The 14,978-nt window shown below is 40.5% G+C and overlaps 1 protein-coding gene across 2 annotated transcripts in view; it reads right to left on the bottom strand.

Moving 5' to 3' along the window:
• Nucleotides 1–400: 400 nt before the first annotated feature.
• Nucleotides 401–14,978, bottom strand: part of PTPRO (protein tyrosine phosphatase receptor type O) — a 222,172-nt gene continuing 207,594 nt past the window's right edge. For both annotated transcript variants that reach the window (XM_008515607.2, XM_008515605.2), the window contains 6 exons: nt 14,438–14,572; nt 14,113–14,235; nt 9,642–9,796; nt 8,820–8,955; nt 2,729–2,849; nt 401–1,703 (listed from right to left, as the gene is read on the bottom strand). In XM_008515607.2, the coding sequence (XP_008513829.2) occupies nt 2,745–2,849; nt 8,820–8,955; nt 9,642–9,796; nt 14,113–14,235; nt 14,438–14,572 (654 nt within the window). In that variant the 3' untranslated portion in view covers nt 401–1,703; nt 2,729–2,744. The remainder of the gene's footprint in view (nt 1,704–2,728; nt 2,850–8,819; nt 8,956–9,641; nt 9,797–14,112; nt 14,236–14,437; nt 14,573–14,978) is intronic.

The following is a 14,978-nucleotide window of genomic DNA, read 5'->3' as shown; positions in this document are numbered from 1 at the left end:
CGGAGGAGGCAGCAGGGAGGCGAGAACAGGAGGAAGGGAGGTGAGTCCAAAGTGACAATCCCCGGGGAGCCCAAGCTGTTAACCTGCAAGGTATGGACATCCTCTGCCATTCCCCCTGCAAGGTGAACCTGGGCCTCGCTGGCCAGGTCTTGCAAAGAACTGTGCCAGGGTCTGCTGTGGCCAGCCCTTCTCAGTGGCAAGAGACGGTAGGGTGCAGAGCTGTTACCTGGCATCCTTCACCATCACAAGGTCACTGATAAAATATTAAAGCGATCCTATGTACCCGGCTTCATGAAGACGATCAGCAGTGGAGGCAAGCCAGGGCAAGGAGCAATGATCAGACACACAGGAGGAGCAGAGGCCCTGGAAGCTCACATAGAAAGGGCCACGACAGCCACAATGCCACAGTGAAGCAGCCAGCTTGTGTTTACTCTCAACGCAAAATGTTTTCCTTTGTATATCCATACCATCACCTCTTATTTCTCAGGAAGTGACACAAAGTAACAGGCTTCACGATGCCATCAATGTCCGTTTGACAGTATTCATATCACAATACACAATCATGTACTGTAATTATACAAAATCCAAAGAATAAAATGTTACTAGTTACACTGGTTAAAATGAAACTGACAACCAAAAAGAAAAGAAAACAAAACAAATCTCTGTCGGAATCCATAGAGACGCTTGACAATATTACAAAAAAAAGTAGCCAAATAATTGTCCTAGCATGCTGCAGTTCATTGCCATAATTTCGTAAATTCCCAGCTCTTTGGGGGAAAGAAAGTGCGTTTTCATAGCCTATAGTTCTCAAAGAAATAGCTTTTACGTGGAGGTGAGTCAACAGAAAAAGGAATGCAAAGTTAGGCACCAAGATTGCTCAGACAGCAACGGAGTCTAAAGAGTCAGACTTCAAACTTTTCCGAACCAGATCTGGTTTGTTGAAAAAGAACCTGGACAGTGGCATTAGTCCAAGAGGGCCAAGGAAGAAACACTTTACTGTTAATAAGGAAGAAAACCATCAAGAACTAGAACAATTAAGACAAATATTTTTTCTACTCCACTTTGAAGCTGAATTACAGCTTTTCATGTTTGGAAAAGAGATGCAGTTGATCTGTGGGTAGGACCCCTCTCTCTTCCCTCATCCACCCTCCCCGCTCCTGATCCAGCAGCTTAATGTTGGGTGTACAGATATCGCGGATTCAATTTCCTTAAAGTAAAATTCCCATTTCTTCATGTGTGGCCATGCCTCTTTTTAACAATGAGGTATAATTTGATACGAACAATGCCCGTTCCTTCCTGGGCTAGGGACTTGGTCAATCATGTGGGCAGAAAACAATTCAACTTTCTGATAAAATCACACACATAAAAAAAGTATTGCACTTAAAACAACAACAACAAAAACTCAGCCCAACCAGCAAAGGGCCAATGAAACTCTTCGGAAGTGCTGTGCTTCCTGCCCTTTGCTGAGCATCTGGACCTTTCTGGTGTTTGGTTGAATTGGGTCCGTTATTAGATGTCCAGAAGTGAAAGAGTCCAAAAGACACTGTAGGCTCTTTAAGGCTAAGTCTTCCCGGTGCTTCTATGAGATAAATTATCTCCTTGGCCACATACTACAAAGCAGGGGCTCCTTTTAGCAAAATGGCTAGCAAGGCCCCCCAAAAACTCTGGAAGCAAGGGAGGATGGGTACACATCATGTCCTGTCCTGTGAACAAGAGAGAGAGAGACACAGTAAGCAGCTTCGGGGAGCAAAGCCGCCCATCATCAGCTCTGTGGCTGAAGTACAGAGACTTCCTCTAACTCCCCCACTAGCCTTCATTGCACTCAGCTCCACAGCCCATGTGGACATGGGTCTATCTGTGCCTCCTTTCTGTGGATCTGAATGTCTTTCCCTCTACTGGCAAATTTGCCTCTCTCTGTGTTTCCTCATTCTTTATCCTTCCTGCCACCTTGTTCTTTTTAGCTATCTCTTGATGGCTGCACAGGTACAATGTTAATCCTATCCTGCTACCCACCAGTCCATATGCTACTTATCCTTCTATATTTCTCCCACAAGGCACCCCGTCCCTGTCCTCTCCTGTCTCTTCAGTCGTCCCCCCATTCCACATTCTGTTTACTGAGTTGAATTGGCAGATTACTTGCTACTTCAGCCACGATTACTTACACCTCCAAAATCTGATTTTCTAGTCCAAATTTGAGCACAAGGCGTTGAATATGTTACCAGTATTTTCACGAAGCTCTCAAGTAAGTGCTCACATAACGGATGAGGTCAAGGCATTTCTAGACTCTGCTATCCTGAGACTATTGTCAATATTGTTTTTCTTCTTTGTGGTCTCCACTCTAGTTCATGTTTTCTTTGTAACCTCTTGCATGACCACTGTAATCAATAAAGTATTTGCACAGAATATCTAGATAAATAGCATTGGATGGTAGTATCCTGGTATCTCAGGCACAGATACAATATCAGAGTAAATTAAAGTTCAGGGCAGAGGGATTGGAGGTCAAATCATCATGAGTTGCCAAAGCTTCTGCATGTCACACCCATCAACGAAGGTGCACTGAAGCTCTAAGATCTACTACGGTATTTCTCTCTCCCTACCTCCCTGTGACCACCTCTGTGGAGTCAGAGTCAAAACGTATGACTGCTGGTGCTGCCTTTTGTTGTATCCTATCATGTCCCCTTCCATTGTTCTAAGACAGAGCACTCATGATGGACTCTTCCCTACTTACTGCTCCGGATTCTGAGCTAGGACTTGCTAACGTTCTCATAGATGACATCACTGATGCAGAACTGCTGCTTCTTCTTCATCCACATCAGTTGCACACACTGATGGATAAAAATGTACTGCTCCTGGAAGAAAAGACAAAAACATGTTTCAGAGCAAGATAATTTTCTGCAAAAAAAAAAAACCTGAAAAGATATAATATTTTAATACTGTGGCAGAATTAAATACCATGATCTGATGTCAAAAGAAGCAATTTTCATTATTTATAAGGCATAATTTTATAGCTAGAAAATGCAAAAGAATCAACAGTAAAAATATTTTGATTAATAATAGAGCTTAGACAATCACTACTCAATGCTAAAGGCAATGAATATTCAATCAACAAATTATGAGGCTGTTTTGGAAAAGAAAATGCATCACCTCATAAAACACCAAAATAAATTCCAGGAATTTTAATAAATTAAGCCATAAAAATATAGAAGAAAGTATAAATTAATTCCTCTCTGATTCTTAATGTAATTCCTTAAAGAAGGACTTTCTAAATTTCAAAATGATGGAATTAAATTACAAATAAATATTTCAAGCTACTGTATGTAAAAAAAAAAAAAAAAGTAAAACGAATAAAGGGAAAACCAGAAAATGGGACGCAAAAATAGTTTCTGGAATCATGATGAAACATTAATATCTTTATTTTTGCTTAATATTCGTCCAAATCAGTAACCTCCATGCTTAAATTGATGAATAAAATACACCAACCACTAGATGAAATATTTCTTAAAGGCAGGGATTATGTCTTTTTATTCTTAATACCTAGCACTTAGTTTGTGCTTATTAAATTTTTTTTGAAGCAAACTGAGGAAATATTAAAACATATCAAAAAATGGCCCAGTAATCAAAAATGTAAATTAAAACAATTGTTTTTCATTCATGAAGTGAGAAAAGCTAAACAAAAAATGTACCATTCAATGATGACTTGAATTTGTTGAAGCAGTCATTTTTATCTATTGTTAGTGGAGGCATAATTAATAAAGTGCTAATAAATAGCATTGTGGACACAGATATCAGTAAAAAAAAAAGTGGCAAATAATCCAATTTAATGTCCCATACAAAGGAGAATGGTTTAAGTAAGCAATGGCATATCTGTAATGAAACATTGAGTTTTAAAATGAGATTTATAGAGTTTTAGGCTATTTGAGATGATTCACATAGTAAACTGTGAAGTGAAAAATCATAATGTAAAATTAACATGGTTTATATAGCATACAAGCATAACTGTGTAAATTTATACCATCATGTGCCTCATAAGGACATTTTAGTCAATGATGGACCACATATATGACAGTGGTCACATAAGATCAGCACCACGTAGCTGAGGTGTGTAGCAGGCCATACCATCCAGGTTTGTGTAAGTACTACACTGGTGGAAGAAATTTTCCTCTACTATTTTAGGTTCTTCTGGCTTGTCTAAGGATTAAATTGACATGAGACAGATAAACAGGAGAAAAAGAAACAAAAGTTTAATAACATGTATACATGGGAGAAGCCCACCAAAATGGCTGAAGCCCTCACCTTAAATACCATCCTCAGCTAAAGACGAAAAAAGATGTTAGGGGTGTGGGAGTCAGGGACTTCAAAGGGAAGGAAGACAATTCACAGGTAGGCGCAAAGGAGCAAACATTTGGAAAACAAGTGTTTGTTTGGTTACACAGAAACAGAAGAACACAGAGGCTCCCCCCGCACCCCCAGTGCACCACCATCCCCCCACCGTCTACCACCTAGTTCATGTTATGCTAAGGTGATAGCTTGCTTCCTGAGACAGGATTTTTAAAATTTGAATTCTTTTAGGCAGTTCAGGGAGAAGAAACAAGAAAAACATTCTGAGTCTTTTGTTTCCTAAAAATAATCAGTCTAAAATAATCCTCACATTAAAGAGACATATTTTGGAGTGGCGAATTTTGTTCCCCTTCAGTACACTCTCTGATGTTCACACAACTATGAAATCACCTAACAACGCATTTCTCAGAACATATCCCCATCATTAAGCAATGCGTGGCTGTCCTTGAATGAAGGCTGAGATGAGATATGCCAAAATATTGAGAGTAACTGTCTTTGTGCCATGAAATCAAGGTAATTTTCTTTATTTCCCAGAATTTCTTTATAGGTAATACCATTAGAAATAACCGTTAAATAAGAACCAGTTAAGGTAGACACAGAATTTCAAGGAGCTTTTTATATGGCAACTTTATGTAAAGGATGAGGTTAAATATAGAAGTACCCCCTCATCCTTGGTTTCACTTTCTGCAGTTTCATTTACCCACAGTCAACCAAAGCCCAAAAATATTAAATGGAAAATTCTAGAAATAAACAATTTATAAGGTTTAAATTGCACACCATTCTGAGTAGTGTGATGAAATCTTGTGCCATCCAGCTCCATCCCACCCTGGACGTGAATCATCCCTTTGTCTAGCGGATCCACACTGTGCATGCTACTTGCCTGTTACTCAGGTAATAGCTGTCTAATAGGTTATCAGATCTACTGTCACAGTATCACAGCACTTGTGTTCAAGTAACCCTTATTTTACTTAATAATGGTCCCAAAGCACAAGAGTAGTGATGCCAGCAATTCGGATATTGAAAAGAGAAGCTGTAAAAAACGCTTCCTTTAAGGGAAAAGGTGAAAGTCCTCAACTTAGTAAGGAAAGAAAACAAATCACATGCTGAGGTTGCTAAGATCCACGGTAAGAATAAATACTCCGAGAAATTGTGAAAAAGAAAAAAGAAATTTGTGCTAGTTTTGCTGTTGTACCTCCAATATGTATGTACAGGGAAAAGCATAGTATATATAGGGTTCAGTACCATCCATGGTTTCAGGCATCCACTGGGGGTCTTGGAACGTATCCCCCATGGATAAGGGGGGACTACTGTACTTCAGACTTCCCTGGGTTCATCTCTTAGCCTAACCTGTATTATTTTTAAGAAGCTGGAGAAAATATATTTCCTTATCTTGTGATGGTGTCACATCAATAACTGAGCTACTCCTTTTCATGATCACCCATCGCTCCATCGTTTCTGGTGTGTCAAGCACTGGGCATGGATAAAGCCAGAAACTGCCTGGTTTCTCATCCCATAACTACTCAGTGGACAAACTTTGTGTCCAAAAGAGAAAAAGTAGCTAGACCACAGGAAAAGTAAATAAAAGACTATTTATGAACACATCCCTGAGTGTTCCTGAGAAATCTAAGCTGCAGATCAGGCGGACAGGCTGCTCAAAGCAAAACCCTAATGGACCTCCAGGGAAGCCTATTAGAAAAAATCAAACAAAACATTTGATAAAAATAGACGAGAGCTCAAGGGAGGCAAACACCATCCATATGTAGCACTTTACAGTTTTATAGCACATATTTAGATTATATCATGTCACATCATGTATACTTTACAACAGTTCATGAACATTGTCATTCTCATTTTACAGATGAGGAATGAGAGCTTTGAGAGGTAGAGCAAGTTGTGTGTGTCATGCTGGGATCCAGGCCTTCTTGTAGGGTCTGACCTGATGACCCCCACTCTCTTTCTAAGTACCCCTTGCTGCTCTTGTGCAGAGGACCATGCAGTGTGTCTGGTCAGGTGAGAAAGGGGAGGAGGGCATATCAAAATACAGCCCATGCAGCATGTTGCAGTGACCTGAAATGTGCATCTGAGGACAGGGCCAATTTAATTAGTTACTCCTGCTACTTCTAGATTGGGGTGGGGTGGTTGAATCAAGGTCATGGGCAGTCTAGAGGAGGTGGGACAATTAGAAACCAGCTATGGGATGCAACCTGGTACACAATACATAGGTTGTTTATATATATATACATAGTCAGAAATCAGCTGGAGAATCATTCTGGCCATTTGAAAATGATTAATGTCAAAGGGATACTCTGGGATGACAAAGTTGAAGAAAATAATTTTTTCCTCTGCTCCTTACTTAATAACGTCAGTAAACTAGAAGGCAGCAGGACTGGGGTGTGAACAGTCTCAAGGAGGATGTTAGGAAAATCCTAACCTTCAAAATACAGGTTGAACCACGAAAAGCACAGGAAGGAGGAAAAACAAAGGTAAATGGACAAGATGTTCCAGACATAACTAACAAAACAGACATAAATAAATAACTTGAACTTGAGAGCATCCACAGCAAAATCCTGAGGGAACTCAAGAGTGAAGCTGGAACAGTTGGAAAAATAATTAACTCATGGTGACCTCCGCCTCTTCTGCTGACTTTGACTTTTCCCATGAGGGTTCAGGGAAGGGATATCATACTTAAAAAAGACTGTTTCCCTGGAGATGTCGACCTAAAATGCCATAACCACCATAAACAAAGAAGTCAAACAACCAAAATGTGGAGCAGGAAAGTTAGGGAGAAAACATTTGCTCAGCTTTGCAGAAAGGCACATGGTGGCTGCTCCAGTTTCACGTAACTACCACACCTGAGGAAAGATAATGGTGCTGAAAATTGGATGGAGGGTCGGCCATGTGAAGGTAGTTTTTAAAAAGGGATTAAGATTTTGTAGTTGGGAACAAAAGCAAACAGGCTATAATCAAAGTCTATAAAGTTATAAAAGGTATAAATTAAGTCAATGAGGCAGACAATTCATGGAATCCAAAATACTTACAATAAGGCTGCCCCTTTGAAGCTTGGGGATTAATATACATAATGGCGAGTTTTAATCACATCTTGGGACGTAAATTTATGGAAGCGAAAGCCAAAAATATGGACCAATTCATAAAGTACTGTTTAATCACTAGGTAGTGGGCTTCTCTGGGAAACCAGGACATTTTAAATTTATGATAACAAGGTAATGCTCATGTCTCCACAGTAATAAATTAGAAGGCAACACGACTGGGATGTGAGCTCCGGGAAGAGAGGACACAAATACATGACTTGCACCCTCATTATCCATGAGACATCTGAATGTGAATGAGTTACTCCTTCCGAAGTGGTATGATCTGCCAGAGCTCAGAATTAAACACATCGGAAGCACTGTGCCAAGCGTGGATCAGATGGGCATGGGAAGGCAGGAGAGAAAAGTAGAAAGGCTGGAAAAGGAGAAATCGGAAGTGTTAAGAGACGGCGGCCATTACTCCAGGCTTTTTGAGCTACACTGACATCTAGTGGTGCTTGACAGGAAAAGCATAAGGAAAACCAAGGCCACCTTTAATCTCTAGGATATTTGCTAAGAGGTCAGGGCAGGTTGTGTTCTACTCTGCAAGCGTTCCTCCCACACACACTCCTTGAGAAAAGGCATTATCGTACACCTGAAGCTAATCAGTCGCGACGACGGCTGGGTGACTGGCATTATGAAGACACTATTTATTGTGCTTAGGTTTGGGGGCCCAAACGGGTGCATGGCCACTGCTGCTCCAAGGAGTGTGATGCTGTCTGCTGGCACCTGCCTGGGGCTGCCTCTCCAGCCTAAATACATTCCACGGCTTCAAGGGAGGAGAGGACTTTGGTGAAGAGGAGGAAGAGGAAGCACATAACACTGCTGGGTATTTCTAGGGATGCTCCCATGTTGTTACAATGAAAAATCCATTCCTTTAGATCAAGAGAACTGACAGCAGATGGGGAGCTGGAAATCCTTGATATCATAACGGGTACAGAAGGCATAAATCCAACCCATATCATCATCAAAAGTGAATTGGGACAGAGAGTCACATGGAGGACAAACTAATGACAAACAGTGAATCAAGTCTAGCATTTTAAATATAAATTAAATCACATCAGTTCCACAGTCTCCATTTGGTGGCATTCACCCAGATTGGCTGTTACCTTCACTGAACTCTCAGTCTGTTCAAAGAGGTTTTATTCTATTACAGATACCTCCAGGTAGTCTGGATTACTAAAGGGTTTATGATGCCAACAGAAGTACAATCATTATACAACAAATGAATTTCTAGGGGATACTATCTATTTTTTTTATACTTTGAAACAGTTTGAAACTAGAAAGGGCAGATGCAAAAAAATTCAAGATAATTGTTTTGAAGCATGAGATTGAATAATGGTAAGTTTTTCAGTCAAGGGCAAATTTAAAAGTATATATTGATTACGTTCCTACCTCTGTCTGTACCATAGACATCCGGTATGACCTCATTTCTGACACCAGCCCTAAGATGTCAACAAACTCATGATCCCGAATGTGCTGCAAGAGCCTGTCCAGGGCAATGAACGTTCCTGTCCGTCCGACTCCAGCACTGCAAAAGAGTGTTCAGATAGCACATAACTCAGACGGCGCTTCTATGCTGTTGAAAATAAATTGGTGATTACAAAACAACTACAAGTAGCACTGAAAAAAAAGGAAGATTGAACTCCTGGCAATATTTTCTTGTTTTTTGTCTTTTTTTTACTGAGGAAGATTTACCCTGAGCTAACATCCACTGCCAATCTTTCTCCATTTTGTATGTGAAGCACCACCACAGCACAGCCACTGACAGATGAGTAGTGTAGGTCTGTGCCTGGGAACGGAAACCTGGCCACTGAGGTGGAGTGTGCCAAACTTAACCACTAGGCCACCTAGGCTGGCCCTGACAATGTTTTCTACTTAACTGATTTTTAAGTATGCAATTGTGGTTGGTTTGTCTTCTAACGTCACATTTCTGACTATCACTGTGTGAATGAAGCTGGGACTGCTCTCTCTGGTCTAACAGGTGAATGTAGCAAGCAAGCTGCATCAGCTTAAAGTCAGTACTGAAATCCATGCTGTGCTGTGGAGCAGCCGTGCAGGCGTGCAGACATCAGTTAATTATATATTTTTAAAAATTTGTAACTCATTTCATTATTAATTAATTCAATCTGATCAGGGGTTTATGGAATGGTGGGCTGTTTTCTCTATAAAACAAAGCCCATGGTGCTTAACCACAAATGCATTTGATGAGGTTACCTGCAGTGCACGATCATGGGGCCTTTGTTCTTCATGGCTTGCTGTCGGACCACGTGTACAAACTGCAGGATGCTTTCGGCAGCATTCGCTGTGGGCACACCATGGTCAGGCCATGCTGTGTAGTTAAAATGCATCACATCCTGCATCTCGTCAGCCTTTAGGAGAAAAAGCCAAAACAAGTATTAATCTCTCTGTCCACTGTCAGGATGGCTCAGGCCTCCCCTGCAGCTCACAAGTTAATGGTCTAAGAAGGTAAAGCCACATCCCACTCCTGGTTGATATACTTCCCTTTCTAGCTCTGAGCACTGTGTCTGCACAAAGCAGGCCCTGAAAAAAAAATACTAATTGTATAAAGCTTCAAATAGTAGGATAAATAGGCTAATCCGTGCCTGTGTAGAGATAAGAGCTTAAGCAGATCAGGTTTGCATCCTGGCTGTGCCATTTAGCAATTGCATCAGCTTTGGGCAATGAATTAAACACTGTGGAAGGTGCTGTTGGTGCCCGCCTTGGGTCCACTTTGCCAGGCTGGTGCACCCCTCTCCCAGCTGCTGCTAACAGCATAGAGCTGCGCCCTTCTCTTCATAGTTGTCCTCCACTAACTGCCTCTTGGGCTACTAACTCTATGGTGCCATTCATGCCCCAGCGCTCTCCATGGGACCCAGCTGAGGCTGGACTTCAGCTGAACCCACAGCCGTGGGTGGCTTCTTCCTGCCCTGTCCCATCCTGCTTCTCTTGTTCCCTTACAGATTTTACCCAAAGTTGTACCTTCAAAAGTCAACTATATGGCAATCCCTGTCTTGGGCTCTGATACTAGGGGACTTGATCCAAGATAAATTGCTGAACACCAGTTTTCTTATTTCTAAAAAGGGTCTTTTTAGGTGTTATAGTATAACATAACCTAAAAACAGGGTTGTTGTGGGGATTAAGTGTGATCATGTTTGTAAAGGATGGTGCCTGTTAGATACTGTCATCATCACCAACACCATCTGATGATCACCCTAGCTCATGTCTGGCTCCGAGCGTTTATGTGGTTGGTTCTGGGAATCCTAGTAAGTGGGTACACTTGTATATTTATTCTATTCATGTTATCTCATCCATCAAACATATCGCTGTTCTCTCTGAACTGAGTAAATATCAGTGAGGATGTGGACCCTTCAAGATTCACTTTTTTTCAGTCCCTATTAATTTATAAGCATAAAGATTTATTCTGAGCTTGTTATCAACTGTCAGAAATATCCTAAACCCAGGCCTCAGATTAGATGAAAATCGAATTCATCCCCCACCCCTCAAACTCGTGAAGAGCCTAGAATCCACTCAGGAGGTGGAATTCTAGATCATAATTTGTGAGAGTTGGCCTGGCTATGAGTTTGGGGCTAAAGTGGAGGGTCAGGTATTAAAGAGAAATGAAATGCAAAGAGTCAGTGGTCTTGGGCAGAGTAAAATTTATATAAATATAAATAAATGTACAAATAAAATGCATAAATAAATATACAAGATTTGTGTAAGTATAAACACAAGTCAGTACTTCACAGACCCACTGTCCCCTTGACACCTAAGGCCGTACATCCCCAGCTGTGGGCAGTGCCTCCCTCATTGTGTTCAGGGATGTTTCTTAGACATATATATAGAACACAAAGTCTGCAAATATGCTGGTTACCCTCAATGCTGTCTTCGGGGAGTATGGCAAGAAGGTAACCCAAGCATAATAAACTGTGTAGAATGACTCAATTACTCAACATCATGAGGATTTAAGGATATTCAATCACTAGATAAATTTGGTTGCCCAGAAAAGTTCATGAAAATGCTGATTCTTTTCAAATGCTGATTGCAGACTTAGCACAAAGACTTGTACATTGTAGGATATATATATATATATATATTCTAATACAGGTGATCTAAAAATATATCTAGCTAAAATATGCAAGGTGGTTCAAAAAAAGGAAACACGTAAATTGTCATTAGTCTTGCTTGAGCTGCAAAGCAGAGGTCTACATATCAGGGTGATCCCTGTCACCTGAATAGCAAGGTACACATCCATGGGAACAAACAAGTTTTGCTGGCTTTTAGCCTCCAGTTGTTACTCAATTCATGCCAAGTTTCAAGTACTGGAAAGTGACAAATTGGGTGTTACGGTCATTTTCCTTCCTTCTTCTTAAATGAGAAAACCCTTCTTGTTACATCTTACTGAGCCATTCCAAAATTTCTCTTACCCTGATTTCTTCATTTTTGTAATTTTATCTGGTGTACTCTGAAATTTTCCACATATTAATATGGAAGCAATAAAGAAGAATATATACAAAATGAAACAAATAAAACAATGTATTCATTGCCACAGCACAATGTTCTTTGGCAATTTAACCTTCATCCAGGAAGATTGAAATTTAGATTCTGTATGTTTATGGCCAAAAGGTGGCACTCTGGGACCAAATGCTTCTAACTACTGTATAAACACTTTACCAGAAAACACTATTATTCAACGCTTTATTCCTATATTTCAAGCCCTTCACATGATTGTCGTTGAAAGATAGGTCATTGTTTAGGACCAAGGACAAGAAAGCACAGCATTGACCATACAATGAGCTGTATGACTCTTCCTTGTCAAGGTAACAGATGTGGGAACAGACCTTATTCATTTCTCTGCAACTTTTTTCTTCTAAATGCAAACCCAGGGAAACATTTGTTCTAGCAGTTTGCATTGGCTTTCCGGCTGAAATAGCCAAGAAAGAAAGCATAGTTCAAATGGCATTCATTTGTCAAATATTATCTCTGATGGAAAGTCCAGTGCTTTCCAAGTGCTTTATTATTTTTGAAATCATTCATTCACTCACTGATTTATTCATTCCACAAAGATTATTAAATGGACAAGAGTTGGGATTCTAAGGATTATTGAAATAGGGTACTTGCTTCTGAAACTCACAGCATTCCGGGGAGGCAGACATGAAGAGAGAATTGTAACCCTTTCTGGCATACTGTGATGGAGCAATATGCATGAGACCGGAGCAGAGGAGACAAGGGATAAAGGTCTCTTGAGACTAGGGAAAGCTTAACAAAAGAAGTGACATTTGAGCTGAAACTCTATTTGAATAGGAATGTGCTTAGGGAACAGGAGGAGATGGGCGTTTCAAAGAAATGGAACAGCATGAAGCACAGCCTGTTACAATCATCCTGGGATTTGCCAGATCCTCATGGTAGCAAAAGCCATTGCCAACTTCCAGTGGTTAAGAAGTGATTTAACTCTTGCAAATATCAATAACTGGCTAGTTAATGAGTGCTTATATTGCATTGACGCAGACAACCTTTGTTTTCATTGTCTACATTGAGAGTCAGCAAACATTTTCTGTAAAGGGCAGACTAAATATTTTAGGTTTTATGCATCACACAGTCTCTGTTGCAACTATTCAAGCTTGGTGTAGCACAAAAGCCGTCAGAGGCAACAAGTATACAAATGTACGGCTGTCTTTCAATAAAATATTATTTACGGACACTGAAATTTGAATTTCATGTAATTTCCATATGGTATTTCATGTGAAGTATTCTTCTTCTTCTGATTTTTTTCAACCACTTACAAATGTAAAACTTATTCTTAGCACACGGGCTTTACAAAACAGGCAGTGGTCAATTTGTCCATAGGCCACGGTTTCCATCCCCTGACCTAAAGTGTTGAGAAGGGCTGTTTCTAAGCAGAGAACATTTCAATGAGGAATTTCTTATTAAACTTTGTCCTCAACATAGAGCATGTTTAAGTGGAGAATACTAGCAAAACTTCCCTGCCATTTTCTAGGACTGTTCTATGTGAAGAAGACAACAGGGTGACTGTAGTTGATGTCGTTGTCCTCACCTAGCCTGGCACACAAACATTCGGCAGGAGCTCAAAGGCTTGTCATCAGAGGGTAACAAACTTTATGGGAAAAGTAGACCTTTTTTTGACATTCTAACAATCAGAAATCAAAGGCATTTCACTAAGAGATATGGAACCATGATTAACAAGGCCTAGAAGTATCTTTGAAATAATAAAAACTAAACCAGAACAAAATAAGAAAAAAAGCCAAACAAAACAAACCCAAACTACTAAATCATGGTTTAAGTGTTTAATGTAAAATGTAATTGTGCCTTGTATATCCTAATTGTACTCACAGATGGTTAGTATAAGTAATGAGAATACTTCCCTCCTCAATCGTGCCTTGTGAGCAATAATTCTGTGTCTTCTGCTGCCCTGGGCTAATCTGAGATGGAACAATGCAGACTTTTTATTCCATCTCCCCAGGCCCTCCAGACCAACCATTTCATCCACACCATGGTGGATGAAATGGGAAACAAGTACATTAAAGTGAGATTTTTTTTCCTGGAAGGAAGAAATGTTGCAGAGGTTGATGTGCTCTGAGCGTCTTACATGATGGTGGGTTGGTCTCCTGACACCTGGGGGGGATCCCTCAGTTTGGGGACAGATCCGAACTTATGCTTTGTGACTTACATAGTTGATCCGGAAGTGTCTACAGGCCCAGTCGTCCTGCTCTTCCTCCGAGACCATCTCCACAGTGATGTCTCCGTAAGCTATGGGTTCCTCTGTGAACGGCCAGTAATGGTCACATTTCACCTGAGGGGACAAGAACAATCTTTCCAAACAAACAGGCCAGGGAAGAAATAGACTGTGCTCATTTAGTGAAAACAAAAGTACTTGCCTCTGAAGAAAAATAAAGCGAGTGGAGCAGTTGGTGGTACAGAGTAAGCACTCAACCCGTGGCAGCGGCTGAGGCAGGTTTTGCTGCTAAGTGAGGACAACCCCATTAGGCACTTACCCTCCTTTTCTCATTACACTGAGTGAGCATGACAATAATCTGAGACTTCTGTTGTAGGACCATCTTCCAAAAGTCATTTCTGGTTTCAGGCAGTGGTCCCTGTGTAGCAATATACTCCTGGGGTGAGTTGTAGCCCTGAAAGATAAGTGACAAAATTGTCACCTAAGGAGCCAGTGTCAACACCAAATGCTCTTCCAGACAAATAAGAAAAAACTGCAAATTTACTGGGGATAAACCTGGCAAAGGATCACACACCTAGGTAATGTTTTCTCCTTTTCTCATCAAAGAGACAGAAGAACTGACCATATAGGGCTGTATGATTTTAAGCATTGTTTTCGGGAAGCTTATAAAGTCACACCCACACCTTTTCATGATAAACATCATTATCTTTACAGACATTTTAAGAGCACAGGGGCTCAGAAGGAGCCCTTTGAGTTTAACTGCCAACATGGAAATTTAAACACAAGAAAACTGATCTTTAGTATTTAATTATTTACTTTCACTTTCACTAGACCTTTACAAAGAAACCTGAACGTTACTA

Source organism: Equus przewalskii, chromosome 5 (genome assembly GCF_037783145.1).
Source record: "Equus przewalskii isolate Varuska chromosome 5, EquPr2, whole genome shotgun sequence".
NCBI lineage: Eukaryota > Metazoa > Chordata > Mammalia > Perissodactyla > Equidae > Equus > Equus przewalskii.
The sequence above is the reverse complement of the archived record's forward strand: the minus strand, read 5'-3'. Positions and strand labels throughout refer to the sequence as shown.